Source organism: Rattus norvegicus, chromosome 8 (genome assembly GCF_036323735.1).
Source record: "Rattus norvegicus strain BN/NHsdMcwi chromosome 8, GRCr8, whole genome shotgun sequence".
NCBI classification, from domain to species: domain Eukaryota; kingdom Metazoa; phylum Chordata; class Mammalia; order Rodentia; family Muridae; genus Rattus; species Rattus norvegicus.
Window position 1 is genome coordinate 108,847,154 of NC_086026.1, and position 16,432 is coordinate 108,863,585.

At 47.4% G+C, this 16,432-nt stretch overlaps 1 protein-coding gene across 6 annotated transcripts in view; it reads right to left on the bottom strand.

Moving 5' to 3' along the window:
- Positions 1-16,432, bottom strand: part of Mras (muscle RAS oncogene homolog) — a 62,731-nt gene that overhangs the window by 23,780 nt on the left and 22,519 nt on the right. For 5 of the 6 annotated variants that reach the window (NM_001388501.2, NM_012981.3, XM_039080887.1 and 2 more), the window contains one exon: positions 3,836-4,045. In NM_001388501.2, coding sequence (NP_001375430.1) covers positions 3,836-4,028 — 193 coding nt within the window. In that variant the 5' untranslated portion in view covers positions 4,029-4,045. Of the gene's footprint in view, positions 1-3,835; positions 4,046-10,307; positions 10,476-16,432 lie in introns of those variants that run through there. The other variant, XM_039080883.2, reaches the window with a different exon arrangement.

Consider the following 16,432-nt stretch of genomic DNA (forward strand, 5'->3'; position numbering starts at 1 on the left):
AATTTGTGGAATACAGCTAAAGGAGTAATTCCGAGAATTCATAGCACCAAATGAATATCCCAAGTTAAAAAATAAAATGACTCAAATCAACAATATCTGCTTGCATTTCTGGCAATTAGAATAAGGCGGGGCACTGAGCTGTGTCCCTGCAGTCTCAGGTACTTGGGATGCTGAGGTAGAAGGATGATCATTGAGCCCAGGAGGAGACTAGCCTGGGTGGGACAGAAAGACATTGCTCTTTGGGGACAGGAGAACAAGAGAAACTTAAATCCAAAGTACGAACAGAAGCAGAAGCAATGGCTGTGAGTAAAAACCAATGGGACCAAATGAGAGGACAAAAAACCCAACCGTGCCTAATCAGGAAAAGGAAGGGGAAAAAGAAACAAACCACCAGTATTGAGGATGAGAGATGACATCACTGTAGAATTTATGAGCATTAAAAAGATAATAAAAGAATATTATCAAAAACTGAAACTGATAAGCTGAGCAAATGTAAAAAAAAAAATCACAAACTACCAAAGTTCACTGAAGGGTAAAACGGTGACTCGATGACCATGTATCTATTAAACACATTTAATTTATAGTTTAAAAGCTTCTCCATGGGGCTGGGGATTTAGCTCAGTGGTAGAGCGCTTACCTAGGAAGCACAAGGCCCTGGGTTCGGTCCCCAGCTCCGAAAAAAAGAACCAAAAAAAAAAAAAAAAAAGCTTCTCCATACAGCTCAGAGTCCAGATGGCCAGTAAATTCTACCGAACACACAAGACAGAAATTAGAAGAGGTTTGTTTAAACTCTCCTAGAGAAATTTAAAAAGAAAGGTTCATTTCTAAACCATTTTTGAAGGCCAGAATTAGTTCCATATGAAAGTTAGTCAGATAAATTATAGTAAGAAATATGGCCTAAAATCACTCAAGAACAGAAGTAAAACATTTCTGCATCAAATCCTTTCAACTGAGGGTACATAAGATTCGTCATCGAATTCATCATAACCACGTACCATTTATTTCAGGGATGAAAAATTACTTACACATTGAGGAAGGCGCCAGCAACAGGTTCAGTGCATAGAAGCACTTGCCACCACGCCTGATGACGTGAGTTAATCTCCAGGACCCGCATGGTGGGAACGAGAACGGATCCCCGAAGTTGGGCTCCCACTTCATATACAAGCAATAGCTGCACCCCCCCCCCAACATATACCCTAAATAAAAGTAACTTAAAAAGCATTGGGGGAAAGGTCAACATAATTTTCTACATTAACAAATATTTTTTAAAAAGTCACACGATTATATCAGCCAGAGAAGGTGTTTGACCGCATCAGCATCCTTTCCTGATTGAAACTCCTCTGCAAGGAGCTTCCTTAACCTGATAAAGAGCGTCTCCACCAAACAGATCTACAGTTACCATTCAACTCGGGCCAGAAGACCGACCACTCCCTTAGGATCACCGCAGGGATGTCTTATTAGGTCACTCAGCATTAGGGCTGGAGGCTGAGTCACTTAAATAAGGCAAGAAAAAGAAGTAAAAACCATTCAGATCAGAAAAGAAAACTGCCTCTACCACAGCTTGATCATCTCAGGAAACGGAATCTCACAAAGAGCCAGTAAAGCCAATAACCAGCAGGCTGTGTGATTAATATAAAGACACCAGTTAATATAAAGACACCAATTCCAGTGGGGGGGGGGGGGGGTTCAGCAGGCACAGGGAATGCAGTGCAGGGCGAGGAGTAGAGTAGAACAAATTACATATAATGAAATATGTTAAAAATGCCTCAATGAAACCCGTTCCTTCATAAGCTATCTTAAACTTATTTTAAAAATTAATTAGAAATCATTTATCTATTCTAATAGCAAACGACCATAGCTGAAATTAAAAACATTTACCACAACATCAATGCAGATGTAAGTAGAACTCTGACAAAATGTACATAAGAGACCTAAGTGTCTGAAGGTACAAAACAATTGAAAGATTATTTAAAAAGATGTAAATAAACAGAGAGTCAGAATGTGTCCACAGGTTAAAAGGCTCGGCTCTGTCAGCTAAGACATCAGTTCTCAAGGCTGAGGATGTGGCTCGGGGCTCTGTCATTTGCACAGCTTAAGTTAAAGTCCCAGACTCAGTACCAAACAATACAAAAAGTCCTTCAGGTTGTATACAAATTTAACATTATCCCGAACAAAATCAGAAACTTTAACTGTGTCTATAATCCATTCTCATGGCTTTGACTACTGAGTTTATTATAACGTTATAACTGTTAAGGCGATGGTAATTTGTCTTAAATTAGACATCCAGACCAAACACAGATTGCACAGGGAATTGGTTGTCAGTAGAGGGACGAAGGCAACTGGGAGCTGGAAGGAAGAATCTCTTCGACAGGGAACTCTGGGAGACTTGTTCCCACACAAAGTATACAGAATAGGCCAAAACCGAAATGAAAAACCCCAACAAACTCAAGGAGAAACCATGAGAAGTACTGTTGTGACCTTGGGTTAAGCAAAGATTTCTTAGACAAAATACCAAGAGCACACTCTGTAAAAGAACGAATAAACTAAACATCGTCAAAACAGAGACGTCTAGTCTTTGAAAGAAACTGTCTTGAGAATGGGAAACAAGACACAAACTGAGAAAAATATTTGGAAACCGCATTTATCTGAAAGAAAGAACCTTGTAAGTCGGCAGCTTCCCAAGTTCTCTTAGACCAGCAGCCTGGGATTAATGGGCCTTTGTTTAGGAAAGAGACTTGGGCAATAGAAAATCATGACCAGTGGGAATCTAGAGCAGTGAGTGGCCTCCAGCTTCAGCAGTCCCTGCAGGGTGTGCTAAAAACAAGCCACAGTCCTTTATCCTCCAGGTTTCAGAATGAGAAGGGCCTGGGAATTCACGTTTCCAGTAAGTTCCTTGATCACCACACTAATTTTGACCAGATGTAAGATCTCCCAACAAAGGAGATCCAACACTTCCTAAGTAAACTCTGGTTATTGAGTGAACTGGCTGATTTCATGTGTCAACTTGACACAAGCTGGAGTTATCACAGAGAAAAGAGCCTCAGTTGAGGAAATGCCTCCATAAGACCCAGCTGTAAGATGTTTTCTCAACTAGTGATCATGGTGGGAGGACTCAACCCATTGTGGGTGGTGTCGTCCCTGGGCTGGTGGTCTAAGGTTCTATAAGAGAGCAAGCTGAGCAAGGCAGGGGAAGCAAGCCAGTGAGTAACATCCCTCCATGGCCTCTGCATCAGCTCCTGCTTCCTGACCTGCTTGAGTTCTAGTCTTTGGTGATGAACAGCAATGTGGAAGTGTAAGCTGAATAAACCCTTTCCTTCCCAACTTGCTTCTTGATCATGATGTTTGTGCAGGAGTAGGAACCCTGACTAAGACATTAAGAAATAATTTTTCAGGCATTTTGAGCAACTCCTATTCTTGGGAGTTCGTTCTCAGCTTTCCTTAATAAATCTGAGAGAGAGAGAGAGAGAGAGAGAGAGAGAGAGAGAGAGAGAGAGAGAAGAGAACGAACTCTAGTTTCTCCACTTTTATTAGTTTGAACTTCTATACCTGTCATCAGTACGTCTGCTCAAGCAAGCAACACCTGACATAGCATTTCTGAGCTGTCAGGATCCCACCCTGGCCTTGCTTGGTGTCCACTTTCATTGCCACTAAGGTCTTTAAGCACTCTAGCAAGATATGAGCTCTATCTAGAATTCTCCCCAGGAAGCTGCATATTACCTCATAGCAACCATCTTACAATAACAGGAAACCATGTTGCCCCACTAAAGCCTATCAAATTTCCCTGATCTTCCCCATGTAACCACCCACCCCATGCAAGGCTGTCATCAGGTCTCACCGTCCAAGATGGCCCATTGATTGTCGATCTCTGTATGCTTCAGGTAGGAGTCTTCAATGGTGGGGTCGTAGTCAGGCACGAAGATCTTCTGGAAAAACTGAATAGTGAGAGCACTCTTGCCCACACCGCCATCTCCCACCACTACCAGTTTATATGTGGGAAGGTTGTCACTGGGAACAGCGCTGGTCGCCATGCTTCTGGTAGTCAGACCTAGGGAAGAAGGACACATGAAATGAGGGAAGGAACTTTTCCTTTTGAACTAGGCGAAAATATTCATGGGCTATCTTTCCTGAGTTGAGAAGAACTATTCATCTGTTTGGTTCTAAAGGAACACAGACTCCCAACAGTAGATTTGAATATGAAGCAAGGCAAAGGAGTGTGAGCTTTGTCACGCATGACCTTACCACCCTGAGACGGCCACTGTTCAAATGGTCCGTTCACCATTATATGCTGAACAGCAACTACGTGCCAGGTCTGGTCTTATTCACACCATGCTACCGATCTTTTTTTTTTTTTTTTTCAGTTTGCAAGAATTTTATACATGCTACCGATCTTTAATGAGTACAGCCAAAAGCCGTGCCAAGGGACTTCCCTCACAGCTAGCCTCTGCCCCCAGAATGATGCGTGTAAGTAAGAGGGCTCCGGGCTGAGCAGATAGAGCAGACATGTTCACCTCTCACATCTCTTATCAACTAGAGCATCTCTCATCCACTGGACTGTGCTGCTGAGAAAGTGCTGAGGCCATTGTCGAGTGCAGAGGACAAAGAGGACATTAGCACGGCTGTGCTCTGGGAGGCCCCTCCCAACTCAGCCCTGCTGCCTTTCCCTCCACCTTTTAGTACTTTATCCTACGAGTCAGGAATCTCACCTGGAGCCCTTGCTCTGCCTTGCCCTGCCACATGACTTACAGTAGAACATACCTAGGCTGACTTTTACATAGCGATGACTGTTAAGTGTGATCTGCACTGTATGGGTTTCCACTCAGGGCAGTAGAGAGGAAGCGGAAACTGGGCACAGAGGGATGCAAAGTGCACAAAAGAGTTAGGGGGGGAAAAAAATCACACATTCGGATGCTTGCCTCGCAGAACCTAGGCCAAGGGTGTGTGCTGTCTGTGAAACATCGGGAAATGTATAATGTTCAGCTCTCATCAGTAATGCTACATGCTACATGCTATATGCTACATGGTGATGGTTCTCGGCCAAAGGCAGTTCTCTCCCCTACTCCAGGATATCTTCAATGTCTGGATGTTTCTAGGTACCACTGGCTCCTAGTGGGTAGAGGCTAGAGACATTGATAAACATTCCAGAAAGCACTGGGCGGGCTTCCCCTAGAGGTCCCACAGCTAAGGCAGAGAGGAGACAGCTGGAAATGTGAGTGGATGGTTCTGAAGAACAATGGGGTCTTCACAGGTCAGGACTGACTGCGAAGAGGTGACAGAGAGGGTGAAGAGTGAATGACCTTGGGAAATGGTGTCACAGGGTGCCAGAGAGAAGGGCTGGCAGAGATCATAGAAGGAACAATCAGAAAACCAAGAAGAGACTCAGTGGGAGTGCTGTCAGCCTCCAGTAGTCCAGCAGCAGAATCACACAGTGGCGAGGGGAAAACAGTCTGTACGATCCAGTGGTGGTGGATGGCTTCAATGAAAGTATTTTCCAGAGACAGCGGGGCACTTGCATACATGAACTCACAGCATGCTATGCATAGGACCTGAGCAAGGTCAAGCCAGGTAAATCCCACCAAATGCTACCATTAGCTTAGTAGGAACCATTGATGTGTGTGTGTGTGTGTGTGTGTGTGTGTGTGTGTGTGTGTGTGTTTATTTATTTTTATTTTATGTGCATTGGTGTTTCGCCTGCATGCATGTCTGTGTGAGGGCATCAGATGCACTGGAACTGGAGTTACAGACAGTTGTGAGCTGTCATGTGAGGGCTGGGAATTGAACCCTGGTCCTCTGGAAGAACAGTCACCACTCTTAACCTCTGAGGCACCTCTCCAGTCTGCTATTGACATCTGATAGCTGCTAGGAGGAGAGTCAGCCTTCTGGTGAGTTAACCACACACCAGAGCAGCCCCCACGCCCAAGAGTAGTTGGGTAACAAACCAGATTCCACAGAAAGAGGAGGAGGAGAAGAGGAAGAAGAGAGACTCAAAGCTGAGTGGGTAGGGAGGTGAGGGTAGAGAGGGTAGTTGTGGGAGGAACAGGAAGGGGGGTGAATATGATCAAGACGCACTGCATGAGAGTCTCGAAGAATTAATAACAATATTTTTAAAAGAACAATTAGGAGTGCTCGTACGAACAAAAACTGCCCACTGAAGGCCCTGGCAGGGAAAGCAGGACGTGCTGCTGGCTGGCCATGTCCAAGCAGCATAAAAAATAAAAAAACAATTCTAACCGTTGAGGAAGTAGGAGCTTGCTCCTATCTCTGTACAGATGAAACACACACACTCACACACACTCACACACACACACTAGTGCTACTCTGGGGTTAGACAGAGGCTGGGGTGTAGCAGAGAAACCTATGCTTGTATAGAAAAGCAGGGGGCTGGGGTTCAGACTCTACTACATGGAAGACCACTGTACCTGCACCCCCAAATCACAGTCTCCTTCTGTATCAAACTAGCAAGCTAGTTCAAGAGGTTTTTTTTATAATTATTTCCAGCTCTACGAGATCTTCAACTCTAGGCTGTGACAAGCCAGTAGTCACAAAAAATGTGGGTTATGTGGCTGTGTTGATTTGCATGTGGCTAAAAGCCAGCACTGTTGCTGATCCTTTGCAGTCACTGAAACCTGATGTTGACATTTAGGACTCCCCCAAAGTATGGGGGAAGTGCGTGCCTTGCTGAAGGGAGGAAGGAGACAAACCTCTCCAAGCTGGGCTGAGAATATGCCTTCAGAGGCGGATCAAAATTAAAAAGGGGCATCCCCTCTTTTACACTCTTATCAGGTGAGAATTTATTGCAAGAAAAAAAATCTAGTCAGGGAATGTCACAAAAATGTTAGGAATGGGGAGACGGAGGTATGAATAATTTAAATGTTGGGGGAAAGAAGGGGAGGAAGACAGATAAACATAGCAATCAGGCAACTGGGTGTGGCTAAGTACAACTGTACTGGTGAGGCTAGGGCAGTAGGTTCACAAGTTCAAGCAAACCTGGGATACACAGGGAACCCTCATGCATACATAGAAACAAAACCAAAACAGAATGGTTAGCAAACCTAAAAAAAAAAAGGTTTTTTATTATGTATGGAAAAACACCAGATCTCAAAACAGCAGCAAAGTTACACTGTCACTGTTCCAGAAAGGCACCCATCCCTGACTGCCCCACCCAGGGGCGGATCCCAGAACAACAAGGTCTGGAAGGTGGCTCTTCCAGAATCAGACTGCAGGGCACTTTGATTTCCCGTGCCTGTTTCCATGAGATACACACACACACACACACACACACACACACACACACACACACACACACAGTGAAACCTCCTTAGCCATGAGGTCCACATTTACAGATTCAGCCAACCATTTTGCAACTATTTTCGATTTTATTTGAAAGAGAAGCCCTGGAGATCTAGAATGGCCACTCTGACCTTCGTTGGTAAGGACAATGGGGAATCAGGTGCCCAGGTACCCGCTAAGGATGAGCAGCAGGCCTTAGACGGGAAATTACTGGTCTTAACACACCGTTAGTGAAAATGGCCAGTGTTTCACTGGCCTTAGCTGAAGCTGGCACAGGCTTTGGGAACTGTCCACAGAACTAGAGAGAAACCAGGAAAGACTAAAGGCTCCCTCCTCAAACAATAGCAACCAACCTTCCCTGGGAAACAGATCAGTAAGAAACGGAAAGCTTCCCTCTTGATTCTAAGCACAGAAGCAGCAGGGCTCTTTCCCTCCAGCCTGACGGACTGAGATCAGCGTGGACCAGACTTGAAAAGATGCTGCACCTGGGCCCCCTCGGTCTAAGAGGATCACCGTGGGAACAGTCTGTTGTACTCCTCAGCCTTCCCTCCACCCTGGATGCTGAATTACTACCATTGTGTCACGATACAGACACTCAGGCTTGTCACTCTGCTATCGCTTGTATATGTGGTAATAAAGCATGTTTGCATCGGAAAGCAAAGTCTCTGAGGTTGGCTCTGTAGCTGGGTTGGCAGAGCGCTCGCTCACTTAGCTCACTTAGCGCTCACCTAACCCCCAGCACCTGCAAACCGGATATGTGATGCCTGCCTGTGACTCCAGTGCTGGGGAGGTGGACGCAAGAAGGTCAAAAGTCGGAGGTAGCCCTTAGAGTAAATTGGAGCCTAGCCTAAAATATGTGATAACCTGCCTTTAAATATTTTTCCCCTGACATATATGGACCATTTTTCTTCCCATTATTCCTTAAGTGCTGTGATATCATTATTTACGTAGCATATACACTGTATTGGGCATGTAAGTAATACAGAGGCAATATTAAAGTATATGAGAAGGTACCATAATATTTTATATGAGGGACTTGAGGGGCTACAGATGTGGGGGGTCTTGAAACCACCTGACCCTGCCTTGGATACTAATGGATGACTTAGTAGATTTGCGTACCGAAACAATTTGACGGTATTAACATCCCTCACAAAGTAAAACGTTCAGCTACCTGAAAATATTCTTTCCTCTTTCATGTAAGCTCTTTGAGTGTTGGAGTTGGGTGTGGCTGCAGCCCCAGAATCAACAATGGGGATGAGCTATGGTAGGGTCTGTCTGTGCCCATACACAAGGGTCGAAGGAGAGTCGTGGGACCACAGAAACACGGGCAGGTAGGAAAGACAGACATCTTTTCTTTGCCTCTCTGGTCAGGGAAGCCTGGTGCCCCTGCCCCTTTTTAACAGCTACTGTCCTCTCCCCTGTGGACAGCGACACGGCCAGGGCTCAAGGGCTGTGAAGAAGAGATGTTTCCATTCTCTGCTGGAAGCCACATGAGTGAGCGCCTCTAAGAGGTGGAAAAGGATGAGGAAATATAGCCATTTCTGTTGGGTTCTTCAGAGAACACAGGGTAAGACACACATTAGTCACAGAGGACTCAAACTTGACCTTCGAGTCAGAGTTCAGACCACCCACAGCAGAACTACCTGAGGACTTGCCATAAACAGCCTCTCGGTGCTAAGGCAGCTGGTAGGAAGTGGTCAGATGAGGGCCCCCTCCTTTTTGTGGTACTCTGGTCAGCCTCAGTGATGGAGGAACCCCGGGCTGCAGGGAACCTCATCAGACCCGGGGTTCCTGTCTATGGGAGTTTCCTTCTAAGTGGGGCTCAGTAGAACAGGGTCTCACAGGCTAAAAATCCCTTTCATATCATCCACATCTGATGGGTCACCTAGGCGTTACTGAGCATCTAACCTGTCACCAGTAACCCTCAGTGACCACTCCAGCCACGCCTGTGCAGCAGACACACGCTTCTGTCACCCCAACCAGCTTTTGCTCTCCCGGTGTGTCCCTATAGTCATGATGCCCAATGTATGTAAACAACAGTATGCAGAGGGGACATAGCCAACTCAGTCAGCCCAGGCCCAGGACGCACATTCCAGAGCAGACATAGCCTCTACCTCGTGCTTTGAGCTCCATGGTCCCCATGAAGAAGCCACCATCACACTGGGAATCTTCTACACACCAATTATCACCCAAGGGCATGGGCTCTTGGTGTCCCCCACCCCTACCCTACCCCCTGTCCTCACAAAACCTGACACAGAACAGACTGAATGCACTCGGGCTTAAAAGCTCTGGCATTTAAAAAAAAAAAACTTAGACAAACTGCCAACCTCAGAGTTGGCCTCAGCATACACAGGACTAAGGGAAATCCTCTCGGCCAGGCACTGGGACTGTATCCAAGGGGTCAGATGAATCGCACAGATAAGGAATAAGTGTAAAAGCCAAAAGGCTCGCCAGGACAAAATGGATCCGGAAAGCTCCCCAATACAGAAGTGTTTTTAGCTGTGTGTCTTCTCTTGGTGTGGGGTGGGGGAGATGGGGAATATGTTTTTCACCCAGAAAAAAAAAAATCAGACCAAATGAAGTCTTCGTAAATGGAATCATGAAGATGACAGGTTACACGCCTTACTTCTACAAAATAAGCTGGTCTCCGTATGGTACAGGGAAAGAGATTCTTAAACCCCACTCAAAGGCTCTGACTAAAGTCTCCACGGCAAACTCGGTTGCTGGATAGCCGTGGAGCAAACTGCTTATAGCCCCAGTGCTCTGCTCTTCTGGTGGAAATCACTGTTGAGTGTTAGTCCTTTGCCTTGCGGAACTGTAGGTGGCCCTTGAAGGTAGGGAGGAAGCTTAAGTATGGTTTCTCATCACAGTTTGTCACTCATCTTTCGTGTTTCTTTCCAGTTGTATAATCTCGGGCAAGCTTCCTTTCCAGGCCTTGGGATCTGCTCTAAGCATGAAACGAAATGGCGCTAAAAAATGTCAAACTCAGAGAAGGCACACATTCTCTCTTGCCTGCTTACTTTGCTCCCAGGAGCAAGAACGGCCCATCTCAGTCACGTGATTCCTAGCCGCGTCCTCTTTCCTCATTTGAAGTCGCGCTGCCACTTCATCTCCATTACAGCAAGATGATGTGGGCCTGTGTGGGAATGTCGCCCACCATTTAGGGCATTGTTTCCATGGGAAAGGCTCTGAGGTTCCAACACCCTCCACATAGGAACCAACTTTTGGAACAGCAGCCAATTGGCAGTGAAGGTAGCTGAGCTGGTTCCCACGGCAACCGTTGCTCCCAGAGCCCCACCCAGCCCACAGGCGGCACCAGCAGCCTAAACCATTACTCCACCAGAAACTTCCTCCTAAAAGGTCCTCCATGTTCCTTTTGAAAATGATTTTAATAACATGTATAGAAAACCTCAAGCATCTTTAAATTGAGAAGTACGCTTTGGGGGAGGGGTACTGTCGTTGGTGTCATGTCCCCTCTAACCCCTTTTTCTTTACTCATAAAACCATTTTACATGGAATTATTTTCTGAATTCCAGAACCACCTTCCCAAGCAGAACATCAGCTCCATTGGGATGACAGCCATACCTTGCCACTGCCTCACAGGGCTGGAGGGGTCTGTGTACCCCCTAGCCACTCCATCCTGCCCCATTTAGCCTTCTACCCTCTCTGCCCTCTCTTGTGCCAGCTCTCTCTCTCTCTCTCTCTCTCTCTCTCTCTCTCTCTCACACACACACACACACACACACACACACACACACACACACCCTAAGAAGCAGGTGACGCCAACATAACCTTGTCACTCAGCAAGTTTCAAAGCATGGTGGGTACAGGGGGCCGTAGAGATGGTTCTGCTATTAAGATCACTGGCTGCTCTTTCAGAGGACCCAGGATCAATTCCCAAAATCTACATGGTGGCTCATAAACATCTGCAACTCTAGTTCAGGAGACCCAATGCCCTCTTCTGTCTTCCTCGGGCACACATGGTACACATATGGTGCAGAGCCACCAATGCAAGCAAAATCGTCACACACATATAAAGTGAGTAGATAGATGATATTGATAGATAGATAATAGATAGATAGATGGATAGATAGATAGATAGGCAGGCAGGCAGACAGACAGACAAAGGAAGTGTAGAGGGTATGTCTGAGACAATCTGGAAACAAGAGCTCAGTGGCTGTCAGTATGGCAGCCTAGGGAGTCAGTAGCAGACTTGATTCTGTGGCCGGGCAGATGATGCCCCATGATGAAACTTCTTCATCTCTTAGAGCCTCCATTTCCCCAGTGGAAATAGCACGGAAGGTGCCAGAGCAAAGGCATATGTGCAATGACAGGGAAACTAACCTGCCCTGCTTGCTCTTCCAACCTACTAGGTTCCGGTGACTTGGTTGAATTCCTTGTCCTGCATGGGTCTAAGGGCACCTGTGCACAGGAAGGAGAGAGGATGCCCAGGACAACAGTCTGCTCCCTTCTTCCCAGGTTCTATAGATTCCACAGAGCTTGTTTCCCAGAAGACTAGCCCCAAACCACTGTCCACTGTCCCAAGAGAGCTGTGCATGCAAAAGAAACAGTGCTGGCGGCAGACACCATCAAATGGGTCTGAGGAGGTCCCTGGACACCCAGGGACCCACCTACCACCTAACACTAAAACCAACAGTGCCCAGAGTGGTAGCAACTGTCATTCCTTAGCTGGCCTTTGCTGTGGACTGATCAGATGCTAAAAGTTGTGCTTCGAAGTGCCATTCGTCTGCGGACCTCGAATTCATTTGTAGCCTCACACAGATTCACCTGCCACTGTGATTCAAACCAGGGCCATTGTCCACCCTGTGGTAGCTTCCCTGACATTGACAACAAGGCCACAGATTGTTAAGAGGCCGCAGCAAGGGTACAAGTACCCCAGAGATGCCACCAACTGATACTCAACATTCTTTTAACCTCTCTATTTTGGCACTAGTGGTTTTAAAGATTCCCCCTCAGCCCAGCAGTTGGGCTGGGTTTTCTAAGTAACGCAGGCTGGGAGAGGAGGACAACGAGTTCACAGGGAACTGAATCAGTCCTGAGAAGCTAGTCTCATCTCTGTGATGTCTGGGTGTGCCCAGCACTGGGGGATGAGGACACGCTAGGGGGAGCAACCCAACCCGCGTGGAGGAAACAGCTCTGCATTCCAGGAGCTGCCCTTCCCTTCTGTACAATTCCCAGAAATGGGATGCTTCCCCTGCTGACCCACAGCCTGTGTGTTAGTAATGCAAGACCCGTCAGGGGTTTGGGGCACTTGGCATCTCTCCCTAAGACGTTCCCCCTCTCCTCTTGCCAACTCAGCCAGCGCTGCCCCTGGACCACTCATCACCTCCCAGCAGCCACCACTGCACCCAGCTCCCTCCATCCCCACAGCCTCGTATGTGTGTAAGTCTCGTTACTGAGGACCTTAAGCCCAAGTCCATATGATGAGTGGGTGGCTGAGAGCTACTCTTTCCCAAAGCCATGGCAGATGCCCCTGACCCAGGATGGGCCCCTTCCTTCCTTCCTTCCTCTTCTGTCCCTTTCTACCTAGTGCTCCTGACAGGCAGAAACAAGGTGATTGGCATGGATAGAAAACGTATTTGGCACTCCGGATCTAACCCACTGCCCCTCTTGTTCTCTCCCAAGCAACTCATGTAGCTGTCATCCTTTTTCTTGGGAAGGGCTTGGGGCCTTCACAGGCATCTTGCTTGGTCATCTTTGGATGGCTCTATCATTAGCTCATGTTAACTCAACAGCTCCTCTTTCTCCCAGTATCCCCCACCACCAAGAGAACCAGAAGGACAACACTGGAAACAAACAAGGAGAGGGCCCTAGCGACCTGGTTCACCCTGTACCTTAGGTTTATTCTATCATAGCCATTAACATTTGGGTTCTCCTCACAGGTCTAAGGTGTCTTCTGGACAGGGCCTGGGCACCCATCTACCATCTAGCACTGACTCTGAGCGGTGTGCTGGAGCCTCTGGCTGCAGTCGCAACATTATGGTCATGTCAACAGTCAACGTTTTACATAAACAATGTGTCGGAAACCGTTGGGAGATTCTGCTGTCCAATTAAGTCACTTAATGCTCAAGTACTGGTTCGATTAATCTAATTTTACAGTTCCAGAAACACAGGGCCAATGAGACGGCTCGGTGAGCAAAAGCATCTGCTACCAAGCCAGACAACCTGAGTTCGATCCCTGAGACCTACATGGTAAAAAGAGAGATCTGACTTTCACAAGCTATGCACACCGGGTGCCTTGTGTGTGCACATACACATGAGCTAAATAAATAAATAAATAAATAAATAAATAAATAAATAAATGTAATTTAAAATTAGAACAAAAACAACTGAGACACGAGAGAAGTTAATATAACGTCACCAAGGTCTCCCAGCTGAAAAGGAGCAATGTGGTTCCAGAGCCCCCACTAGCTCACCACTTTGGGCGTCCCCCAGTGGCTCAGTGAGCTAGGGAGGGGGTGTCAGAGTCAAGAGGCCATATCATTGGCCTCACAGACACAGAACAGCAAAGCAGGCAAGAGTAGGGCAGACGTAAGATCCTTTGAATAGGCACCCAGTCCCCACTGTAGGACAAAGCCTGCTGCACAGATGTGGTCCCACCTTGTGATCCAGAGAGGAAGTGGGAGAAACCCCTCCTTTGGTGTGGTATCACTCTCCTGTGGAACTTTGTCTATTCTCGGCGTTCCTGCCCCAGCCCACCCACATACAGAGTTGTTGCTTCCAGCTGAGCGCCTCACCTGGAACTCCAGACCAAGGAACCGGCGCTATGGCTTGCAAACTGGGAAGCTTGAGCAGTCACTCACCCTCTGGAAAAGTGGCAAGAGCAGCAACACTTGTCTCAGGGTGCTAGGAAAAGCTACATTTTGTTTGCTAGTTTGACCCAATTCTGACACAGAGTAACTCTTTAGGATGCACCAGGTAATCAGCAGCAGCAGCAGCAGCAACAGCAGCAGCCTTCCAAACCCATTCCAGTCCTTCCTCCTGCAGGAAGAATCCCTACTCTTCGGAGAGCTCAGGGGTGGCGTGCAAACTAGAGGTTCAACAGACAGCTAGGTATAACTCAGTCCCTCACTACCCCACTGTTGGAAGGTTCTCACCATAGTCTGTCCTAGCTTCATTGCGGAATCCATGCTGGAGGGTAGCATCTATCTCAGCCTGCAACGGTCCTTACAGTAACTCCCTAGGACAGCCAGCCTGCAAGTGCTCACTGACTTGACAGGAACCATGCTGTCTTCCGCATGTCTCCAAGAGCTTGGCAGACAGCTGCTCTCACAGCAGAGTATGCAGAAGATGGCACATTGCTAGTGGGTTCCACAATCAACAGTGTCTCTCTCAAGTTATAAAATACCAGTGCTCTCTACCAGAAAAGTAAGCCGTCTTGGTTTGTTGGGTGTTTTGGAGAGTATATCACTGGGGAGACAAGCCACAGGGCATAAGAAATAGCAAAATTACACCCAAGTTCTAAGAACAGTAGACTGGGTAAGGAGCCAGTGTAGGAAACTTCTCAGGACTCATATCTGCTCACAGTCTAGAACACTGGTTCTCAACCTTCCTAATGCTATGACTCTTTACCACAGTTCCTGTTGTGGTGACCCTAACCACAAAATTATTTCACTGCTACTTCTTAACAGTAACGTTGCTACCGTTGTGAATAGTAATTTAAATATCTGATATGCAACATCAAAAGGGGTCACAGCCCACAGACTGAGAACCACTCACTGGTCTGTACCCTGATGCTGTAATGCAAAAGTCTGGGAATAGGGGCATCTTAGCCATGCTGGGAGCTATGGGAATGTCTTCTGGTAAAGGAAATGCCAGAATGGAGTCTTGGAGAACTGTAAACAATAAGCAAGCATGTCCCAGGCAAGGAACAGAAGCTGCAAAGCCAGGAAGCTCAGAAGCATGAAGCCAAGGGCGTGGGGAATGCTATAAGCTGTGAGATATGGCTCAGTGGAGAACGCCAATATGATCACACAGGATAGCGAGGGTCGGAGAGAAGCCAGGTGTCATTATCTTTGCACCTTTACACTAGCGTGGTGCAACAGCATCCGTCAATGAAGGAACCAGTGGCCAGGGCTGCAGGGCTAGACAGGTGAGGCTGAGCCTGCACACGCTAGAGGCTGGTGGATCCTTTCCTACCCACAGGCCAACAGTCCTGCAATTTGGCTTGCGGCATAGCTGCCAGTGACCCAGGGCCCCGATTCATTGTGAAAGCCACAGGGAGATTACACAGTAGGCAAATCCCAGCAGAGCCTGTGTGAGGCTGGATAGAGCACACAATACAAACTCAAAGTACTAGAAGCTTAGAGAAAGGGGACTCAGGGGAAAGACTAGAGAGTGGGGAAGGGTTGGCTGGTAACCCAGGCAAGGTCCAGCGGGCTCACCCAGGTCTGAGGCAGAAGCCAAGGGAGGATTGCTACTCCATTTTATGAAGGGACTTGTGGTACTGAGGCATTTGCCCAAAGGTAGCAAGTTAGTAAAGGGAGAGGCTAAAGCTTTTGCTGTCCCCCGAGCCCTGGCAAGTTGCAAGACTACAAGTTACTCTCTCTTCCTAGAGTCGAAGGGTTGACAGGGGCCTCACGTCTCAGGATCCATGCAGCCTTCAAGTCATGGTCCTTACCTGGCCTCTGGAACCCCAGCTCTGCTTCTCATTGTGTCTCTTAATACATCATCAAAAAAGGTGTGCGCGTGCATGTGTGTGCGCGTGTGCGTGTGTGTATGTGTGTGTGCAGGGAATGGGAGGATTGCAGCCCAAAGGTGAGGAACAGAGCTCCCCTTGAAGTGCAGGCTCTGTGAGGGTGAGGCTCCAACTTGAGCAGCCACTGACAGGAAAGGCAGACGTGGTTTGCTTTGTAAATCAAAGTTCTCAGTCCCTGGAGGTGGGGGCAGGCATCAGTTAATATTTTCCTAGTACTGGGACAGTCTCACCTGCAGCTAAGGGACAGAATTTCTTTAGCCTGTCATGGGAATCTGCATGTGACCAGGGAGGTCACCCTGGTGGGCCTTGCACAGGAAGGGTTCCCCATACTTAGGGCTTCCCAAACCACAGCCAAGCAGTCTGCAGTGCTACTCTGCCTGAACTGAACCCTCGTGGCTCCTTTTACCTCTTCACTGCTACTCCACA